The sequence below is a fragment of the Ranitomeya imitator genome, chromosome 4, assembly GCF_032444005.1.
Source record: "Ranitomeya imitator isolate aRanImi1 chromosome 4, aRanImi1.pri, whole genome shotgun sequence".
In the NCBI taxonomy this organism is placed as follows: Eukaryota; Metazoa; Chordata; class Amphibia; order Anura; family Dendrobatidae; genus Ranitomeya; species Ranitomeya imitator.
In genome coordinates this window covers 504,395,733-504,416,129 of record NC_091285.1, presented here as the reverse complement: position 1 = coordinate 504,416,129, position 20,397 = coordinate 504,395,733, and the positions used below count along the sequence as shown (strand labels likewise).

Genomic DNA, 20,397 nt, shown 5'->3' with positions numbered 1-20,397 from the left:
AGGCATCTGTTATATCATTATGCTAATACACTCCTCCATATAACCGTCCAGATTTTGCTGCTTTTTGGCATGTCATATATAAAAAGCCGACATAGGTTATATAGAGATTGCCCACAAGCTGGACCACCACTCAATAAAACCTCCTGGACTTCAGGTTAATCATGTCACCCCCCAAAATCTAGGAAACAAGCAAGTTAATGTTTGGAACATGGAAACAAAATAACGAAAGGTTTAGATACAACTATTGGAGATGCAACATGGTGACCGTTTCTGTGTCTCACCTGAAGGAGCGTTCTTGCACCTTCCCGGAAGTTCTCGGCAGCGACGGCAGTGTAGAAGGCTTTCTTCTTGTTCTTATTTAGCCACGTCTGCTTTTTGATCATGCCACTGTTCATTTCCTTTACTGCCTGTTTGCGCGGTCCCTGCATAACACGATAACGGTTCAGTGGAATGAGGCATTATGACATGAAATTGAACCCGATCTTTGGAAAATGTTTTTTCAGCTATAACATGAAAATAAGACGCTTACATTTTCTTCAATTATTATTATTTATTTATATAGCACCATTGATTCCATGGTGCTGTACATGAGAAGGGGTTACATACAAGTTACAGATATCACTTACAGTAAACAAACTAACAATGACAGACTGATACAGAGGGGCGAGGACCCTGCCCTTGCGGGCTTACATTCTACAGGATGGTGGGGATGGAGACAATAGGTTGGGGGGTTGCAGTAGCTCCGGTGTTGGTGAGGCGGTAGCTTCGGTAGTGGTGAGGAGGCAGCAGGATCAGTGCAGGCTGTAGGCTTTCCTGAAGAGATGGCTTTTCAGGTTCCGTCTGAAGGATCCGAATGTGGTTGATAGTCAAACGTGTTGGGGCAAAGAATTCCAGTCCAGAGGATGGGAGATATTCTGGAGAAGCCTTGGAGGCGGTTGGGTGAGGAGCGGATAAGTGTGGAGGAGAGAAGGAGGTCTTGGGAGGACCAGAGATTATGTGAGGGAAGATATCGGGAGATTAGTTCAGAGATATATGGAGGAGACAGGTTATGGATGGCTTTGTAGGTCAGTATTAATAATTTAACTGGATACGCTGAGGGAATGGGAGCCAGTGAAGAGATTTGCAGAGGGGAGAAGTGGAGGAGTAGCGAGGAGAGAGATGAATTAGTCGGGCAGCAGGGTTAAGGATAGACTGGAGAGGTGCAAGGGTGTTAGCAGGGAGGCCACAGAAAAGGATGTTGCAGTAGTCAAGGCGGGAGATGATGAGGGCATGCACAAGCATTTTAGTAGATTGAGTGTTGAGGAAAGGATGAATTCTGGAAATATTTTTGAGCTGGAGGTGACAGGAGGTGGAAAGAGCTTGGATGTGCGGTTTGAAGGACAGGGCAGAGTCAAGGGTTACTCCAAGTCAGAGAATGTCCGGTACAGGGGAAAGCATGATGTAATTTATTGTGGTAGATAGATCAGGTAAGGAAGATCTGTGAGAAGGAGGAAAGATGATGAGTTCAGATTTGTCCACATTGAGTTTGAGGAAGCGAGAGGAGAAGAAGGAGGATATGGCTGATAGACACTCTGGGATTATGGACAGAAGAGAGGTGACGTCTGTGCCAGGGAGGTAGATCTGAGTGTCATCAGCATAGGGGTGGTACTGGAATCCAAGGGACTTTATGAGTTGTCCCAAGCCAAGTGTATAGATTGAGAAGAGTAGAGGTCCTAGAATAGAGCTTTGGGGGACTCCAACAGGGAGAGGGTGGGATGAGGAGGTAAGGTGGGAGTGTGAGACACTGAATGTGCGGTTGGAAAGGTACGAGGAGATGCAGGATAGGGCAAGGTCTTTGATGCCAAAGGAAGAGAGGATCTGTAGTAGGAGGCAGTGGTCAACTGTGTCAAAAGCAGAGGACAGGTCTAGAATGAGGAGTACAGAGTATTGTCCGTTAGCTTTCGGTAAGTAGGTCATTAGTGATTTTGGTCAGGGCAGTCTCAGTTGAGTGATGGGGGCGGAAACCAGATTGTAGATTGTCAAAGAGCAAGTTAGATGAGAGGTGGGAGGAAAGCTCAGCGTGGACGTGCTGCTCCAGGAGTTTGGAAGCGAATGAGAGCAGCGATATTGGGCGATAGCTGGACATAGAGGTTGGGTTGAGGGTTGGCTTTTTAAGGATAGGTGTGATTGTGGTATGATTGAAAGCAGAAGGGAAGGTGCCAGAAGTTAGTGATAGGTTGAAGAGATGGGTTAGGGATGGGATAAGTGTGGTGGTGAGGTTGGGGAGAAGATGGGATGGGTTCTAGTGCACAAGTGGTGAGGTGTGATTTGGAGAGGAGACAATTAAGCTCCCCTTCAGTGATGTTGGAGAGCGAGGTTATAGGGGAAGGGCATTGGTCTAGTATACAGAGGGGTTGAGGTGGGTGAACACACTAAGATCATAGATTTATGAGATTGCATATTATTATCAAATGGTAGATAAATTCTAAAAAAAAGAGGCTGAATTTGGAAGCTATACTGATCCTTTAACTAGTTAATAGCCATCAGTATTTTTAGCTTTTGGATGCTGGAAATAGGGAGCATTGTAATAATATTGAAGTTTAAGAACTCTGAAGGTCTTATCCAAATGAAAAAGTCTGTTTTCAGCGGAGGTTAAATCAACACATGCTTTAGTATGATTTAATGGCTGTGGCTGAAATCCTAAAAGCAATCTAATTTATTTCTTGTTTGTACAGGCATCACTTGGTTGTATTACAGACTACACATTCCTGAATCGGGAAAAAACAACAGAAAAACAGGCAAAGGTGCTTACCTGTCTAGGCCATTCCTGAATCGGCCTGAATGCTAAGAACAGTGAAAAATTGGAAAAGAAGAAGACTGAGCAGCGAAACATTTCTTATTAGGATTTTATTTCTGGGAAATATCCATTTTATGTACAATTAGACCCATCTACTTACAGCAAACAGCTCACAGCAAATGCAGAGCCCGATGTTCTTGGTGAAAGAGTGAGTGATATCCATAAGGGCCGGTCTGGCCATTGGTGCACCAGTTAAAACCAAGCACTGAGGTCTGCAAAATACAGAAAAAATAAAGGGTTATTCTAATGATAGCATGAAATGCCCTACAGGGGGTTTCACAGCAGTTAAAGCAATGTGAAAGGAAAAAATAAAAATGCTACTTTTTTGCACCAAAATATTGATTTAGAATTAAATTTAGCATTTTCAAATTCATTTCCTGAGTACACCGATGTAGTGGAAAACTACATTTTGGGCACATGTCAGGACTCAGAAGGGAAGGAGCAGCCTTCAATATCTGGAGCGCAAAATTGGCTGGAACAGATAGCGGATGTCATGACGTGTTTGGAGAGCCCCTGATGTGCTAAACGGTGGAAATTCCCCACAAGTGACCTCATTTTGGAAACTACACCCCTTAAGGAAGTTATCTAGAGTTGTGGTGAGCATCTTAAACTTGCAGGTGCTTCACAGAGTTTTATAATATTGAGCTGTGAAAATAAAAAAAATCACATTATTCCAACAAAAATGTTGTTTTAACCTCAAATTATTCATTTTCGCAAGGGTAACAGGAGCCAAACAATTTGTTGTGCAATTTCAAGTTCACGGATACCCCTTATGTGGTGGAAAACTACTGTTTGGGCATACAGCATAGCTCGGAAGAAAAGGAGCGTATTTGACTTTTGGAGCAGGAAATTGCCTGGAATAGAGAGTGGTCGCATTAGGTTACTTTCACACTAGCGTCGGATTTGGCCCGTCGCATTGCGTCGGGCCGAGATTCCGACGCTAGCGTTTGATGCGCCGCACAACGGGTGCAGCGGATGCATTTCTCCGGCGCATCCGCTGCTCCATTGTGAGGTGCGGGGAGGTGGGGGCGGAGTTCCGTCGGCAGCAAAAAACGTTACATTTAACGTTTTTTGCTCCCGGTGGTCCGCCACTACACGGCGCAACCATCGCGCGACGGTTGCGACGTGTGTCAATACGTCACAATGCGTCGGTAATGTTACTCTATGGGGCAAAAACGCAGCCTGCAAATAACTTTGCAGGATGCGTTTTTTCCCCTAAACGACGCATTGTGACGTATTAAAAAAAACGCCAGTGTGAAAGTAGCCTAATGTGACTGCACTCCAAACCAACGGGATCGTTGCAGGACGGATTATCTTCTCGTCGTCCTGAGTGTGCCAATGCCCCACATGTAATTGGGAACTATTTTTCAGGCACCGTGGAAAGCTGGGAAGGAAAAGAAAACTATATTGTAGTGTAGATTATGCTGTTATGGCTTGCAGGTGCCATGACCCACTGGAAGGACCCCTGAGGTGCCAGAACAGCTGGAACCCTCATAAATGACCTCATTTTACAAACTACACTTCTCTTCTAGGTGTGCAGTGATCATATTGACATCAAAGGTGTCTCACAGAATTTTATACCAATGGGCAGTGAAGACATTTTTTTTCCAACAAAAAATAGTTTTAGCCCCAGATTTTACATTTTCCAGGAGTAAATGGGTAAAACAGGCAAAAAAAATAGTCACACAATTCCTGCTGAACATGGCAATATCCCATATGCTTACTGCTTAGGTTGCTTTCACATTGCGCTTATCTTCATGTTTGTGGGCCATTTTGGGGTTTACGTCAGGCCCCCCATCCTCACAAAACGAGATTTGGATGTATGTCTACTACGCAGTCTACTATGTCTGAGTGTCCACCTCTAGTAGACGTATACGCTCTAAAATGATGCATGACAGACAGTGCGTTTGCTTTGCGAGTTCCATTGCAATCTATGGAACCATCAGCACATATGTCTGAATTCTGTTTTGCAGCGAGGTTCAGACGCAAGCCCTGATGGGACCCATGAATGTGAAGATAAACGTAATTTGAAAGCACCCTTAGCCACCCGGCATGACTTGGGAGGTAAGGAACGCTATTTGACTCTTGGAGAATAAATTATTGTAGAATAGTATGTGGACTCCACATACAGAGCTCCTAAGTGCCAGAAGAGCAGAATCCCCTCCTCAAGTGACCCCTTTTTGGAAATTACACCTCTCTGGGTATTTATCTACGGGTGTAGTGAAAATTTTGAATTCATGTGTGTTTTCCGGAAACAACCAGTAGTGGATGTTGCTGAGTGAAAATTGCAAATCTGCCCATGTAGTGCTCATACATTGTAGTGCCCATACATTCTAGTGCCCTGCTCGTGCTTCTGGAGACATGGACCCCGTAAAATAGGTGGGCTCTCATTGCTACAGAAATGCCAAAACATGTAGAAGGTAAATTTGTCTTAGGCCGGGATCACACATGCGGGAAATACATCCGAGTCTCGCATGGTAATCCCCGGCCCTGCACCTGACACTCAGGAGCAGAGCGTGCAGCTCCATGTATTGCTATGCGGCCGCACGCTCCGCTCTGGAGTGCAGGCGGCAGGGCCAGGGATTACCATGCGAGACTCGGATGTATTTCTCGCCTGTGTGATCCCGGCCTTAGGCACAATGTGAGACAGAAAGGGGGGCATTAGGATTTGGGAGCACAAAATTTGCTACATTTCTTTTGGGCAAGAAACCATAGCAGTTTTCTAGAGCCTTGCTAACAGGAACGTGGAAGCCTCTTATATTTCCATTAGCAAATGACGAACTTGAGTGGGACCTGTTTTTTTTATTGATTGAGTTGAAGCTTTTGTTCAGAACATTTTACATAACATTTTGGATCACATTTATCCTATGCTCTACGCTGAGCACTTATATCGGGGTTTCCATCTAAATCTCCAAGTGACGTGATTCAGATGAAACCCCCGAGGGATCTAGTTACTATAATGAGGCAGTACCATTACTCTGGACTCCATCTAGCCTGTGTTCAGCGGTGTCCTTCTTTTCCGAGGTGCCCAAAACTGTGCACCAGCATTACAATGCATTATACCTGCCAGCGCTGCACTGGCAGAAGCCTCTTTGACCATACACCTCTCTCTTTGCTGATGACAGCCATGGCCCCAACTTGTGATAACATCTACATGCTGTCTTCGAGGACAGGTATGTGCATATTTCCCAATGATGGCACCATGTACAGAGTTGATGGCGTTATTTAAATGATACATTCTTTTTGTGGGATAGTGATGAGGAATAAGTTTTTGCTTTCTAGGAAGAATTGAGCCAAGTTTTTGCAGATTTCAAATTTACTCTTACTACTTTAGATCAAAAAGTTACAATTCCTGGACACTTTGGTTTGTAAGGAGAATTAAGTCCTTTCTACATATTTGTTTGTTAAATCAACTGATAAAAATAGCCTCCTTCAGTTCCGAACTAACCACCCACGTAGAATGGTTGAGTCTCTACTATCGAATAAACTATAAAAGAGGTTGTCCACTACTTTTACATTGATGTTGGCTGGGGTTCGACACCCTGCATCCCCGCCAATCAGATGTCATCGGTGGCGGCTGCCGCCGGCTGGAAGTACTCAATTGCCGAGTTATTGCATCTTCTGGCAGTGGCCAAAGCTTAATACTGCACATCCGCTTCCTATTCAAATCAATAGAAGGCAGATGTGTAGTATCCTGCGGCAGCCACTATCAGAAGATGGAGCAGCTTGCGGCCACCACTACCGCCAGCAATAACAACTGACCTGAGGGGGTGCCGAGTGTTGGACCGTGGCCTATCAGACATTGATGATCAATTCTACTCCTCCCTCTCCCAACTGTTGTGAATTCTGTGGCTGAATTCACTCCTGTGGTCACAAGTGGTATTGCAGCCTCTGAGCTTCCTCCCTCAGGTGTTTTGGTGAGCTCGTTGGCTGCCTTGCTATTTAACTCCACCTGAGTCTGTCTTCCTTGCTCCTTGTCAATGTTCCAGTGTTGGATCTGAGCTACTGCATCTTTCCTGTGGCCTGCTGCTCTGCTAGATAAGTGTTACTTTGTTTTTGTTTCCGTTTTTTCTGTCCAGCTGTGCTATTCTCTTTTGCTGGAAGCTCTGAGACGCAAAGGGTGCACCGCCGTGCCGTTAGTTCGGCACGGTGGGTCTTTTTGCCCCCCTTTGCGTGGTTCTGCTTTGGGGTTTTTTGTGGACTGCATGGTTCTCTTTGCTGTCCTCGCTCTGTCTAGAATATCGGGCCTCACTTTGCTGAATCTATTTCATTCCTACGTTTTGTCTTTTCATCTTGCTAACAGTCATTATATGTGGGGGCTGCCTATTCCTTTGGGGTATTTCTCTGAGGCAAGTCAGGCTTGTATTTCTATCTTCGGGCTAGTCAGCTCCTCAGGCGGTGCCGAGTTGCATGGGTGGTGTTAGGCGCAATCCACTGCTGCTTTTGGTTGTGTGAGGATGGGTTCAGGTATTGCGGTCTGCAGAGATTCCATGTCTCAGAGCTTGTTCTATTGTTTTTGGGTTATTGCCATATCACTGTATGTGCGCTGATTACTGCACACTGTGTTGCCTGATAGCACAGCATAACAGTACAAGGAGCCAAACCAATGATTCTCAATAGAGGGAAAAAAGAAGTCCTGACATCATTTTTTTTTCCTCAGCTCTGTCTTCAGTTTTTTTTTTTTTTTTTTCCCCCTAGACATTAGAGTGCTTCAGGACACAGCTGTGGACATGGATATTCAGGCTCTGTGCTCCTCAATGGATAATCTCGTTATAAATGTACAAAAGATTCAAGATACAATTGATCCGAAATCTATGCTAGAACCAAGAATTCCTATTCCTGATTTGTTTTTTGGTGACAGAACTAAGTTCCTGAGCTTCAAAAATAATTGTAAGCTATTTCTGGCCTTGAAACCTCATTCTTCTGGTAATCCTATTCAACAGGTTTTGATTATTATTTCTTTTTTGCGCGGCGACCCACAGGACTGGGCGTTTTCTCTTGCGCCAGGAGACCCTGCATTGAGTAATGTTGATGCGTTTTTCCAGGCGCTTGGATTGCTTTACGATGAGCCTAATTCAGTGGATCAGGCTGAGAAAAATTTGCTGGCTTTATGCCAGGGTCAGGATGATGTAGAAGTATATTGTCAGAAATTTAGGAAGTGGTCAGTACTCACTCTGTGGAATGAATCTGCACTGGCGGCTTGGTTCAGAAAGGGTCTCTCTGAAGCTCTTAAGGATGTCATGGTGGGATTTCCTATGCCTGCTGGTTTGAATGAGTCTATGTCCTTGGCCATTCAGATCGGTCGTCGCTTGCGCGAGCGTAAATCTGTGCACCATCTGGCGGTATTGTCTGAAAGTAAACCTGAGCCTATGCAGTGCGACAGGACTATGACTAAAGTTGAACGACAAGAACACAGACGTCTGAACAGGCTGTGTTTCTACTGTGGTGATTCCACTCATGCTATTTCTAATTGTCCTAAGCGCACTAGGCGGTTCGATAGCTCTGCCGTCATTGGTACTGTACAGTCCAAATTCCTTCTGTCCATTACCTTGATATGCTCTTTGTCATCGTATTCTGTCATGGCGTTTGTGGATTCAGGCGCTGCCCTGAATCTGATGGATTTGGATTATGCTAAACGTTGTGGATTTTTCTTGGAGCCTTTGCGGTGTCCTATTCCGTTGAGAGGAATTGATGCTACACCTTTGGCCAAGAATAAGCCTCAGTACTGGGCCCAGCTGACCATGTGCATGGCTCCTGCACATCAGGAAGTTATTCGCTTTCTGGTACTGCATAATCTGCATGATGTGGTCGTGTTGGGGTTGCCATGGCTACAAACCCATAATCCAGTATTAGATTGGAACTCTATGTCGGTAACCAGCTGGGGTTGTCAGGGAGTACATGGTGATGTTCCATTTTTGTCTATTTCGTCATCCATTCCTTCTGACATCCCAGAGTTCTTGTCTGACTTTCAGGATGTATTTGAAGAGCCAAAGTCTGATGCCCTACCTCCGCATAGGAATTGTGATTGTGCTATCAATTTGATTCCTGGTAGTAAATTCCCTAAGGGTCGTTTATTTAATTTGTCCGTGCCTGAACACACCGCTATGCGCAGTTATGTGAAAGAATCCCTGGAGAAGGGACATATTCGCCCATCGTCATCACCATTGGGAGCAGGGTTCTTTTTTGTAGCCAAAAAGGATGGTTCGCTAAGACCGTGTATTGATTACCGCCTTCTTAATAAGATCACTGTTAAATTTCAGTATCCCTTGCCATTGATATCTGACTTGTTTGCTCGGATTAAGGGGGCTAGTTGGTTTACTAAGATTGATCTTCGTGGTGCGTATAATCTGGTGAGAATCAGGCAGGGAGATGAATGGAAAACGGCATTTAATACGCCCGAGGGTCATTTTGAGTATCTGGTGATGCCGTTCGGACTTGCCAATGCTCCATCTGTTTTTCAGTCTTTTATGCATGACATTTTCCGTGAGTATCTGGATAAATTCCTGATTGTTTACTTGGATGACATTTTGATCTTCTCTGATGATTGGGAGTCTCATGTGAAGCAAGTCAGAATGGTTTTCCAGGTACTGCGTGCTAATTCCTTGTTCGTGAAGGGATCAAAGTGTCTCTTCGGTGTGCAGAAAGTTTCATTTTTGGGGTTCATCTTTTCCCCTTCTACTATCGAGATGGATCCGGTTAAGGTCCAGGCCATCCAGGATTGGACTCAGCCGACATCTCTGAAAAGTCTGCAGAAATTCCTGGGCTTTGCTAATTTTTATCGTCGCTTCATCTGTAATTTTTCTAGCATTGCCAGACCATTGACCGATTTGACCAAGAAGGGTGCTGATTTGGTTAATTGGTCTTCTGCTGCCGTGGAAGCTTTTCAGGAGTTGAAGCGTCGTTTTTGCTGTGCCCCTGTGTTGTGTCAACCAGATGTTTCTCTTCCGTTCCAGGTCGAGGTTGATGCTTCTGAGATTGGAGCAGGGGCGGTTTTGTCACAGAGAGGTTCTGGTTGCTCAGTGTTGAAACCATGTGCTTTCTTTTCCAGGAAATTTTCTGCTGCTGAGCGTAATTATGATGTGGGCAACCGAGAGTTGCTGGCCATGAAGTGGGCATTCGAGGAATGGCATCATTGGCTTGAGGGAGCTAAGCATCGCGTGGTGGTATTGACTGATCATAAGAATCTTACTTATCTCGAGTCTGCCAAGCGCTTGAATCCTAGACAGGCCCGTTGGTCGTTATTTTTTGCTCGTTTTGATTTTGTGATTTCGTACCTTCCGGGCTCTAAAAATGTGAAGGCGGATGCTCTGTCTAGGAGTTTTGTGCCCGACTCTCCGGGGTTATCTGAGCCGGCGAGTATCCTCAAGGAAGGAGTCATTGTGTCTGCCATCTCTCCTGATTTGCGGAGAGTGTTGCAGAAATTTCAGGCTAATAAACCTGATCGTTGTCCGGCCGAGAAACTGTTCGTCCCTGATAGGTGGACTAGTAAAGTTATCTCTGAACTTCATTGTTCGGTGCTGGCTGGTCATCCAGGAATCTTTGGTACCAGAGAGTTAGTGGCTAGATCCTTCTGGTGGCCATCTCTGTCACGGGATGTGCGTGCTTTTGTGCAGTCCTGTGGGATTTGTGCTAGGGCTAAGCCCTGCTGTTCACGTGCCAGTGGGTTGCTTTTGCCCTTGCCGGTCCCGAAGAGGCCTTGGACACATATTTCGATGGATTTCATTTCTGACCTTCCCGTTTCTCAAAAGATGTCGGTCATTTGGGTGGTCTGTGATCGCTTTTCTAAAATGGTCCATCTGGTGCCCTTGGTTAAATTGCCTTCCTCCTCTGATTTGGTGCCTTTGTTCTTCCAGCATGTGGTTCGTTTGCATGGCATTCCTGAGAATATTGTTTCTGACAGAGGTTCCCAGTTTGTCTCGAGGTTCTGGCGAGCCTTTTGTGGTAGGATGGGCATTGACCTATCTTTTTCCTCGGCCTTCCATCCTCAGACTAATGGCCAGACCGAACGAACCAATCAGACCTTGGAAACATATCTGAGATGTTTTGTTTCTGCTGACCAGGATGATTGGGTGTCATTTTTGCCGTTGGCTGAGTTCGCCCTTAATAATCGGGCCAGCTCGGCTACCTTGGTCTCTCCATTTTTCTGCAATTCTGGGTTCCATCCTCGTTTCTCTTCAGGACAGGTTGAGTCTTCGGACTGTCCTGGTGTGGATTCTGTGGTGGACAGGTTGCAGCAGATCTGGACTCAGGTAGTGGACAATTTGACCTTGTCCCAGGAGAAGGCTCAGCTTTTCGCTAATCGTAGACGCCGTGTGGGTCCCCGACTTCGTGTTGGGGATCTGGTTTGGTTATCTTCTCGTCATATTCCTATGAAGGTTTCCTCTCCTAAATTTAAACCTCGTTTTATTGGTCCGTATAGGATTTCTGAGATTCTCAATCCGGTGTCTTTTCGTCTGACCCTCCCAGACTCCTTTTCCATACATAATGTATTCCATAGGTCGTTGTTGAGAAGATACGTGGCACCTATGGTTCCATCTGTGGAGCCTCCTGCCCCTGTTTTGGTGGAGGGGGAATTGGAGTATATTGTGGAGAAAATTTTGGATTCTCGTGTCTCTAGACGGAAACTCCAGTATCTGGTCAAATGGAAGGGTTATGCTCAGGAGGATAATTCCTGGGTTTTTGCCTCTGATGTCCATGCCCCAGATCTTGTTCGTGCCTTTCATGTGGCTCATCCTGGTCGGCCTGGGGGTTCTGGTGAGGGTTCAGTGACCCCTCCTCAAGGGGGGGGTACTGTTGTGAATTCTGTGGCTGAATTCACTCCTGTGGTCACAAGTGGTATTGCAGCCTCTGGGCTTCCTCCCTCAGGTGTTTTGGTGAGCTCGTTGGCTGCCTTGCTATTTAACTCCACCTGAGTCTGTCTTCCTTGCTCCTTGTCAATGTTCCAGTGTTGGATCTGAGCTACTGCATCTTTCCTGTGGCCTGCTGCTCTGCTAGATAAGTGTTACTTTGTTTTTGTTTCCGTTTTTTCTGTCCAGCTGTGCTATTCTCTTTTGCTGGAAGCTCTGAGACGCAAAGGGTGCACCGCCGTGCCGTTAGTTCGGCACGGTGGGTCTTTTTGCCCCCCTTTGCGTGGTTCTGCTTTGGGGTTTTTTGTGGACTGCATGGTTCTCTTTGCTGTCCTCGCTCTGTCTAGAATATCGGGCCTCACTTTGCTGAATCTATTTCATTCCTACGTTTTGTCTTTTCATCTTGCTAACAGTCATTATATGTGGGGGCTGCCTATTCCTTTGGGGTATTTCTCTGAGGCAAGTCAGGCTTGTATTTCTATCTTCGGGCTAGTCAGCTCCTCAGGCGGTGCCGAGTTGCATGGGTGGTGTTAGGCGCAATCCACTGCTGCTTTTGGTTGTGTGAGGATGGGTTCAGGTATTGCGGTCTGCAGAGATTCCACGTCTCAGAGCTTGTTCTATTGTTTTTGGGTTATTGCCATATCACTGTATGTGCGCTGATTACTGCACACTGTGTTGCCTGATAGCACAGCATAACACCCAACCTTCTAAATGCTTCAGCCAATATCAAGCATGTCATTTATGGGGTTAAATGGTATGGGGCAGTGTGGGCACCACTCATAGCCATGACAGCCAGAGCTCAGATATATCTTAAGCCAAGCTCCTGTTGGCGATCGCGTGAGCACAGCTCCTGTGCGCAGCACAATCACCATGTTCTACCTGTTCGTGAAAAGTCTGAAACCACTTCCCAACCATGACGTATATATGTCAAAGGTCATGAATGGGTTAAAGAGAACATTTCAGCAGAATTGTTATGTAAATTAAAGACTTGGCTGTAATGCCACTGTAACACAGATTAAATTCATACTTCTGGTGGGAGGAGAGGCCAATGATTTACGGACCCATTGGGGTGGAGCCGCATATTCATCACTGTAATGGGCAGCACCACGTGACCGCTCATACAGGAGAAGCTGCGGCGAGGACAGGAAGCAGCGCCAGAGAGGGAGCCGGGTAAGTATTTTATTAACAGCGGGGGGGGGGGGGGGGGGGGCGCACAGGGGGTGGGAGGGGGTTGGGGACAAGAATCTTTTTTTTAAACACACACAAAAAAGAGTTTTCATATCTTCTCTCCAGCGAACGATGCTGGAGAGAAGAATTGAATAGAGGCTTTAGCACCAAGCTGGGAGGACAGCGCTTACTGTAGCGCGGTCTCCTGCACGGCACATGGACTGCACACGGACAACATCCGTGTGTGGTGCGTGTTTTACACGGACCCATTGACTTTAATGGGGCCGTGTAATACGTGCACTCCCACGAACACTGACATGTCTCCGTGTTTTCCAAACGGATACACGGTCCGTGAAAACACGCTGACATGTGCAGAGACACATTGATTTTAATGTGTCTACGTGAGTCAGTGTCTCCGGTACGTGAGGAAACTGTCACCTCACGTACTGGAGCCACTGACGTGTGAAACCGGCCTTAGATAGTATTTCCATTTTGCTTCTGAAATTTGAAAAAAATAAAAACATTTTTTATCTAAAAACAAAGAAACTTGCATTTAGCCTAGATTAAAAAAAACTTGTAATTTTTGTGTCTATAGCACCTACGGAGACTAAAGACGAGCAGTCCACGGTCCAGATCAGTGCTGTCTGGTTGTGGACAGGAGCTGTGGAAATTTGCTTACCCTCAGGATCCTAGGTCGGCTTATAATTAGCTGAGCTGGTCTGAGCATTTTTTTGTTCTATAGGATAGAGCTGCTGTCAGACTTCTCTGGCAATGGCTTATGTTCAGGGACAATAAAAGGATCTGCTTTGAAATTTAACATGCCAGATCCTTCTCTCTCCCGACATCATCTGTCAGGAGAGAATCAAGAGGGTCCCCTATATAAATTTCACTGTTGGCTGATGTTGTCATGTGACAATTTAGAAAATCATATACATCATAGGAAATACCTGAAATTTTTCACATGTTCATCAATAATGTTCAAGTCCAACGCAGTGTTTAAAGCCTTCGTGTATTGTAGAGCTTGTGTTGAAGATCCCCAATTAACATCTGTCCAGAAAACAATGATATACATTACATTTTACAATATCGGGTGGGCAAGTTTAGATGTCCAAATACATATCCATATCCAAATACATATCCAAATTTTCTTCATTACTTAAAAAAAAAAAATCTGTGCAACTTTTGTATAGCCAAAGATGGAAAATTTAATTTTTAAGTTAATTAATTAATAAACAGATATCAGCAAATGCTTTAGCTGCCATATACAGTGGTGTTTTAACCCTTTCACCACCTTGGGATTTTTCAGGTTTTTTTTATCCTCTTCTTCCCAGAGCCATAACTTTTTTACTTTTCCATCAATATGGCCGTGTTAGGGCTTGTTTTTGTGGGACGAATTGTACTTTTGAACTACACCATTTACCATATGGTATACTGGAAAATGAGAAAAAAAATTCCTCCTCTCCAGTGTGGATATATTTTCTCAATGCCTGCAATCTCCATATGTTGTGTCGTTCCATTATGATATTCAATAATGTGTAAACAGGTCCAAACAAGCAAACAAATGAAGATCATTAAAGATGACACCGAGTTTATGATCAAAGATTTTATCACTTGCTCCACCACAGGGGTCATTTATACTACAACATGCCCATGTAAAAAGGTATATGTTGGGCGCACTAAAAGACCCCTGCGAGTCAGAATTAGTGAACATATTCGAAATACTAAGAACAAGTTTTTGGGCCACTCCCTTTCAAAGCACTTTATTGAATATCATAATGGAAAGACACAACATATGGAGATTGCAGGAATTGAGAAAATATATCCACACTGGAGAGAAGGAAATTTTATTAAAACTATGTCGAGAGCAGAAACAAGATGGATTTTTATATTGGACACCATTATTCCTAGAGGACTGAATAGTGGGATTGAATTGTTCGGCTTTCAGTGATTCATTGGACGGATGGCGGATAAAAGGACTGCCACTTGGGGGTAGGGACCATCCCTGAAGAAGGAGACAGACGTCTCCGAAACGCGTCGGTTGTTTTGGTCCCTACCGTCATCCGTACTCTGCCTCTAGTCACGTGTGCGGTCACGCTGCTCACTCCGGCACGCAGGTCCTACTTCAGCGCCGTTCTCACTATAAGCACCAGACTGGACGCTTGCCTGTCCGGACGCCACTGCATGTGGGGCTTAGGAGCGATATGCTGCCACCGGCCGAGGCAGCTATTGATCGTTAATTGCACATTTGGACTTTATTCTTCAGCAAGATTTTCTTCAGTTGCACGGACCTTCGATTAGGGTAAGAACTTCATCAGCATACAGCTGGTCCTTTAGTTTCTTCCTGTGCAGCACTTATTTGGAAAATCCATGCAAACCCTGAAGGGGCGATTTTAAGTTATTGTATGAACTACCATAGCGGTCATTTATCTTTTGACCATTTTAATCTCTATTTATGGACTACTATAGATCTGGTCTTTTCTTATTAGGGTTAATTTAGTGCGAATACTGATATATGTTTATATCTTTTTTGGGTAATGACAGATTCTATTTAATTAAAGCTACAGTACATTTGATTTTCACATAAGTTTTAAACATAGATAATGAGACCAAAATGTCACAAATATTTTACTTTTTCATTTTTTTGAAATGAGGAAAATGATTCAATATCTCATGTCTATGCGTGTCAAAAGTATGTGAACCTTTAGGATTAACTGATAGTTTGAAGGTAAAATTAGAGTCTTGTGTGTACAATCAATGGGATAGAATCATAGAATGGTAGAGTTGCAAGAGACCCCTACGGTCATCATATCCAACCCCCTGCTCTATGCAGGATTCACTAAATCATCCCAGACAGAGGTCTGTCCAGCCTCTATTTGAAGACTTCCATTGAAGGAGAACTCACCACCTCTCGTGGCAGCCTGTTCTACTCATTGATCACCCTCACTGTCAAAAAGTTTTTTCTAATATCTAATCTGTGTCTCCTCCCTTTCAGTTTCATTCCATTACTTCTCATGTATAAATATGCAAATGAGAATAAGGATGATCCCTGTATACTGTGACAGCCCTTCAGATATTTGTAGACAGCTATTAGGTCTCCTCTTAGCCTTTTCTTTGCAAGCTAAACATTCCCAAATCCTTTAACTGTTCCTTATAGGACATACTTTGCAGTCCGTTCACCATCCTGGTAGCCCTTCTCTGAACTTGCTCCAGTTTTTAAATGTCTTTTTTAAAATGTATTGCCAAGAACTATACACAGTATTACAAATGAGGATGAGGCCTGATCAAGGAGGAGTAGAGGGGGATAATGACTTCACGTGATCTTGACTCGATGCTTCTCTTAATGTGTTCGCCTTTTTTTGCTGCTGCGTCACACTGATGACTGATGTGCAGTCTGTGATTTATTAATATACCCGTATTTTTCACACACGCTGTTGCTTTGTTCTATTCCTCCCATTCTATAAACGTAATTTTAATTTTTCTTGCCCAGATGTAGAATCTTGTATTTCTCCCTGATAAATACCATTCTACAAGTCGCTGCCCATTTTTAAATCTTATCTAGATCCTTCTGAATCCTGACAATCAGATGTGACTGAGAAACCTATTTTACCTAAAGAACAAAGATTTATCAAAATCTGATCTTCACAACATTTTTGTGGAAGTGTATCATGGCACAAACAATTGGGGATTTCTTAGGACCTCAGAAGAGTTCTTGATGCTCTTCAGGCTAAAAAAAAGGTCTCACAACTATTTTTTATAAAGTTTGGACTCCACTAATTCATCGACAAGTTATCTGCAAATGAGGAAATTCAAGACTATTATTAACCTCCTCGGGAATAGTCGATAGCAAGAGTACACTAATAGCAAAGGGTATTATGGTCTGCAAGGTCACAGTGGAACCAAAGGTGTCTTCTAAGAAACAAACGGCCTCTTTCAAATTAATCAATGTCAACGTTCATGTGTACACCATTAGGAGGACACTGAGAACACTAGTACAATGATGTGCATGGCAATATTGCAAGGACAAAGTGACTGCTTTTCAAAAAGAACATTGTTACTCGTCTGCAGTTTAATAAAGATCAGCTGGACAAGACAGAAGGATATTGGTACAATGTTTTGTACATGTTTGAGACCAAAATAGAGCTTTTTGGTTTAAATGAGAAGCATTCTGTTTAGATAAAGAAAAACACCGCATTACAGCACAAAAACCTCATAACATCAGTGACATACGATACTGGTAGTATCATGGTGTATGCCTGTTTTTCTGCAACTGGGCTAGCACGTCTTACCATCATTGATGGAATGATTGAATAATGAATTCTCAAATATATCAGCAAATTCTTAAGGACAATGTCAAGCTATCTGTCTAAAAAATGAATCTAAAGAGAACATGCAGCAAGACATCTACCCAAAGCACACAAGTTACTATAGAAAAAAATGCTTAAAAAGAAATAATCTTAAAGTTTTAGAATGGTCTAGCCAAAGTCTTGACCTTAATCACATAGAAATGTTGTGGAAAGACCTAAAGAGAACAGTTTATGGGAGAAAAACAACCACATAACAGAGTTTAAGTTGTTTTGTAGGGAGGAATGGGCTAAAATTCCTCTAAGCCGATGTTCAGGCCTACTCAACAATTATTCAAAAAGTTTAGATGCAGTTATTGATGCACAAGGGGGTCACACCAGATACCGAAAGCAAAGGTTCACAAACTTTTGTCATTGACAGACATTTAATATTGAACCATTTTCCTACAAGAAATGACAATGTCCAATATTTCGACTCATTTGCTTGATTTGGTGATCTTTACCTACCCTTAGGATTAGTGTGAAAATCGGGTTTAGTTTTAAGTCAAATTTATGCAGAAATATGGAAATGATTGAAGGGTTCACGGGCTGTCAAACACTACTTTATACCTTGTATTAATTTTACTTTAATATGTTCAATTAATTTATTATGCAATTCGTACCTGGCTTCTTGTATGTCACGTAGATGTACAGGAAAAGTTCTATCCCATAAGTGATGAGAGCAGCCCACCAGTTGATGACAAACATCACCCCACAGCACAGCATGGCTCCGAACAGGGACACCCACATGTTGTAATATTTGAATGCAGGTCTCCATCCTGTGTGTATAAGATGGATTCATCATGTTATATTCACCTTCTATTAGAGGCTCTAAATAAGAAAAAGTATCACCAAATTACAAACTTGGCCATCCATTTGTGGCTTTTCAGGACTTTGATACTGGTGACTTATCCTTAGGGCAGGTGCAGACGAGCATATCGGATCGCACTCGGACCAGTGTTAGTCTGTGGGACAGTCAACATGTCAAAAAAAAATTGCAGCATGCCCGAGTTTGATGGAATTTTTGGATTGCACTCAGGTCAATGAGTCCATGGAAAACATTGGACTGCACCCATATGTCACCTGAGTGCAGACCATTTTCCACGGACTGACAGAATGAAGAAGATGGAGAATTTTTTTTTTTCATCTTTTCCTCATCCCAGAGAATCTGATCATGTTGTGATCAAACTCTGATGAGAGAGTGATTTGCATAATCGACACTTGGATGAAAGACTATATTCTTATTTGCTCCCGCCCTAAAGACAAATCATCAATATAAGATTGGCGGGGGGTTGTCACAGCTCCACAGCTAGTTGGAAGGGGCAGCGTTGCTTTAGTGCCATCTATTTGCAAGGTATCACTCCTTACATTTTGTTGTGGCTGTGCTTGATAGTGCAGCTCTCTGCAGCTCAATCCCATTCAAATACCAGGCACCAACTCAACAAAATGTGCCAAGCAGTTCTCAGGAAACAATGAAGAGGCCTCAACGCTCATGAAAATGACACAGCCTCTTCAATCAGTTGAATTTTTGGGTGCCAAGAAGTCAGACCCCACTTATCTGATGTTATTGAACTCAATATTAAGTATGGGTCTAGTGATGAGGGAATATACTCATTACTCGAGATTTCTCGAGCACGCTCGGGTGTCCTCCGAGAATTTTTTAGTGCTCTGAGATTTAGTTTTCATCACCTCAGCTGAATGATTTACAGCTACTAGCCTGCTTGATTACATGTGAGGATTGCCTAGCAACCAGGCAATCCCCACATGTACTTATGCTGGCTAGCAGATGAAAATCATTCAGCTGAGGTGACGAAAACTAAATTTCCGAGCACTAAAAAATACTCGGAGGACACCCGAGCATGCTCGGGAAATCTCGAGTAACGAGTATATTCGTTCATCACTATATGGGTCATCAATATTAAAGTACCAAAAAAGCTTTAACTCCTTAGTGACAGAGCTAATTTTGTACTTAATGACCAAGCCAATTTTTACAATTTTGATCACTGTCACTTTATGAGGTTACAGCTCTGCAACGATTCAATGAATCCCGCTGATTCTGAGAATGTTTTTTTCGTGACATATTCTACTTCATGTTACTGGAAAAATTTCTTCGATATAACTTGCGTTTATTTATGAAAAATATGGAAATATGTCCAAAAAAATTGTTTGCGGTCGCCGTTATTCGGCGTTATTCGCAACACTGGGGACAGTAAAAACTGACCCAAGTCATGTTCTACGGGGTCTGAGCTACCCCTGGTATCCAAGACGCTGGAGATTTTCCGATCCTTGGGGCGCTATACTCTTATTTCTCAGTGCCATTAAAAAGCGGCACTGAGGAGTAAGTACCCTTAACTGCCGCCATTAATAGGTGCATCGGCAGTCGTTAAGGGGTTAAGTGAAACTTGTTAACTGCTTCATACTGCCCAAACCACAGGGAGCATTAACCAGAGCCTTGCTGCACAGGCTAGTGGGTTTTTCTCTGAATTGCTCCCAAGTTAGAAGATCCGGCCAGGGACAGTACCTCAAGATAAAACTCGCCTGGCTGGCTTTTACCATCACTGCTATTGGTGATTGCCAAGTCTCTTACGTAGTGAACAACCTGACACCTGGAACAGTAATGGGAAAAAACAGTCGGGGGTGCCAGACTAATCTTTTCTCCAGGTACGGTCCCTGATGGCAGTCATGCAGCCAGGTTCTGATTCATGCTGACCATGGTTTGGGCAGCATGAATCAGCTGAGAATTTCCTTTTAAAAAAGTCTAAAAAAAATGCTGAGTGGCGTCCTATAATGCTGGGTTTTACACAGCAAGTGATTTCATATCACATTAGCCCAAAGGGATCGTCTGAGATGTCCCCTATTACACAGGCATGGATTGGCGTCCTAAAACCTACGACAGTAACACAAAGTAATAAAGATGATAATTTATTGTAGCAATATCTGTTTTCTTGCAGACGATGGAGTCAAAGCTTTAAAAACAAAAAACAGTTATTAAACTTTGCAGAGCAATGTCTTTTTTAATTCCCTTTATACCTAAAGTGCCCGTTCTTGCCAATATTGCCATTAAATATGACAGTAGTATTACTGGCTTAGTTAATATCGTGTCATATTTGTAAATGCGTAATCAATACAACTATACCGTGATATACAAATCTGTGTTTTAAAGATACGGTGTGGGAGGAAGATATCGACATTCTTGTCACTACTTATT

At 43.6% G+C, this 20,397-nt stretch overlaps 1 protein-coding gene across 2 annotated transcripts in view; it reads right to left on the bottom strand.

Annotated features, from left to right (window-relative positions):
* Positions 1-20,397, bottom strand: part of SLC12A1 (solute carrier family 12 member 1) — a 186,643-nt gene that overhangs the window by 67,104 nt on the left and 99,142 nt on the right. For both annotated transcript variants that reach the window (XM_069766023.1, XM_069766024.1), the window contains exons 15-18: positions 17,813-17,968; positions 13,797-13,896; positions 2,937-3,048; positions 282-422 (exon numbers count right to left, since the gene is read on the bottom strand). In XM_069766023.1, the coding sequence (XP_069622124.1) occupies positions 282-422; positions 2,937-3,048; positions 13,797-13,896; positions 17,813-17,968 (509 nt within the window). The remainder of the gene's footprint in view (positions 1-281; positions 423-2,936; positions 3,049-13,796; positions 13,897-17,812; positions 17,969-20,397) is intronic.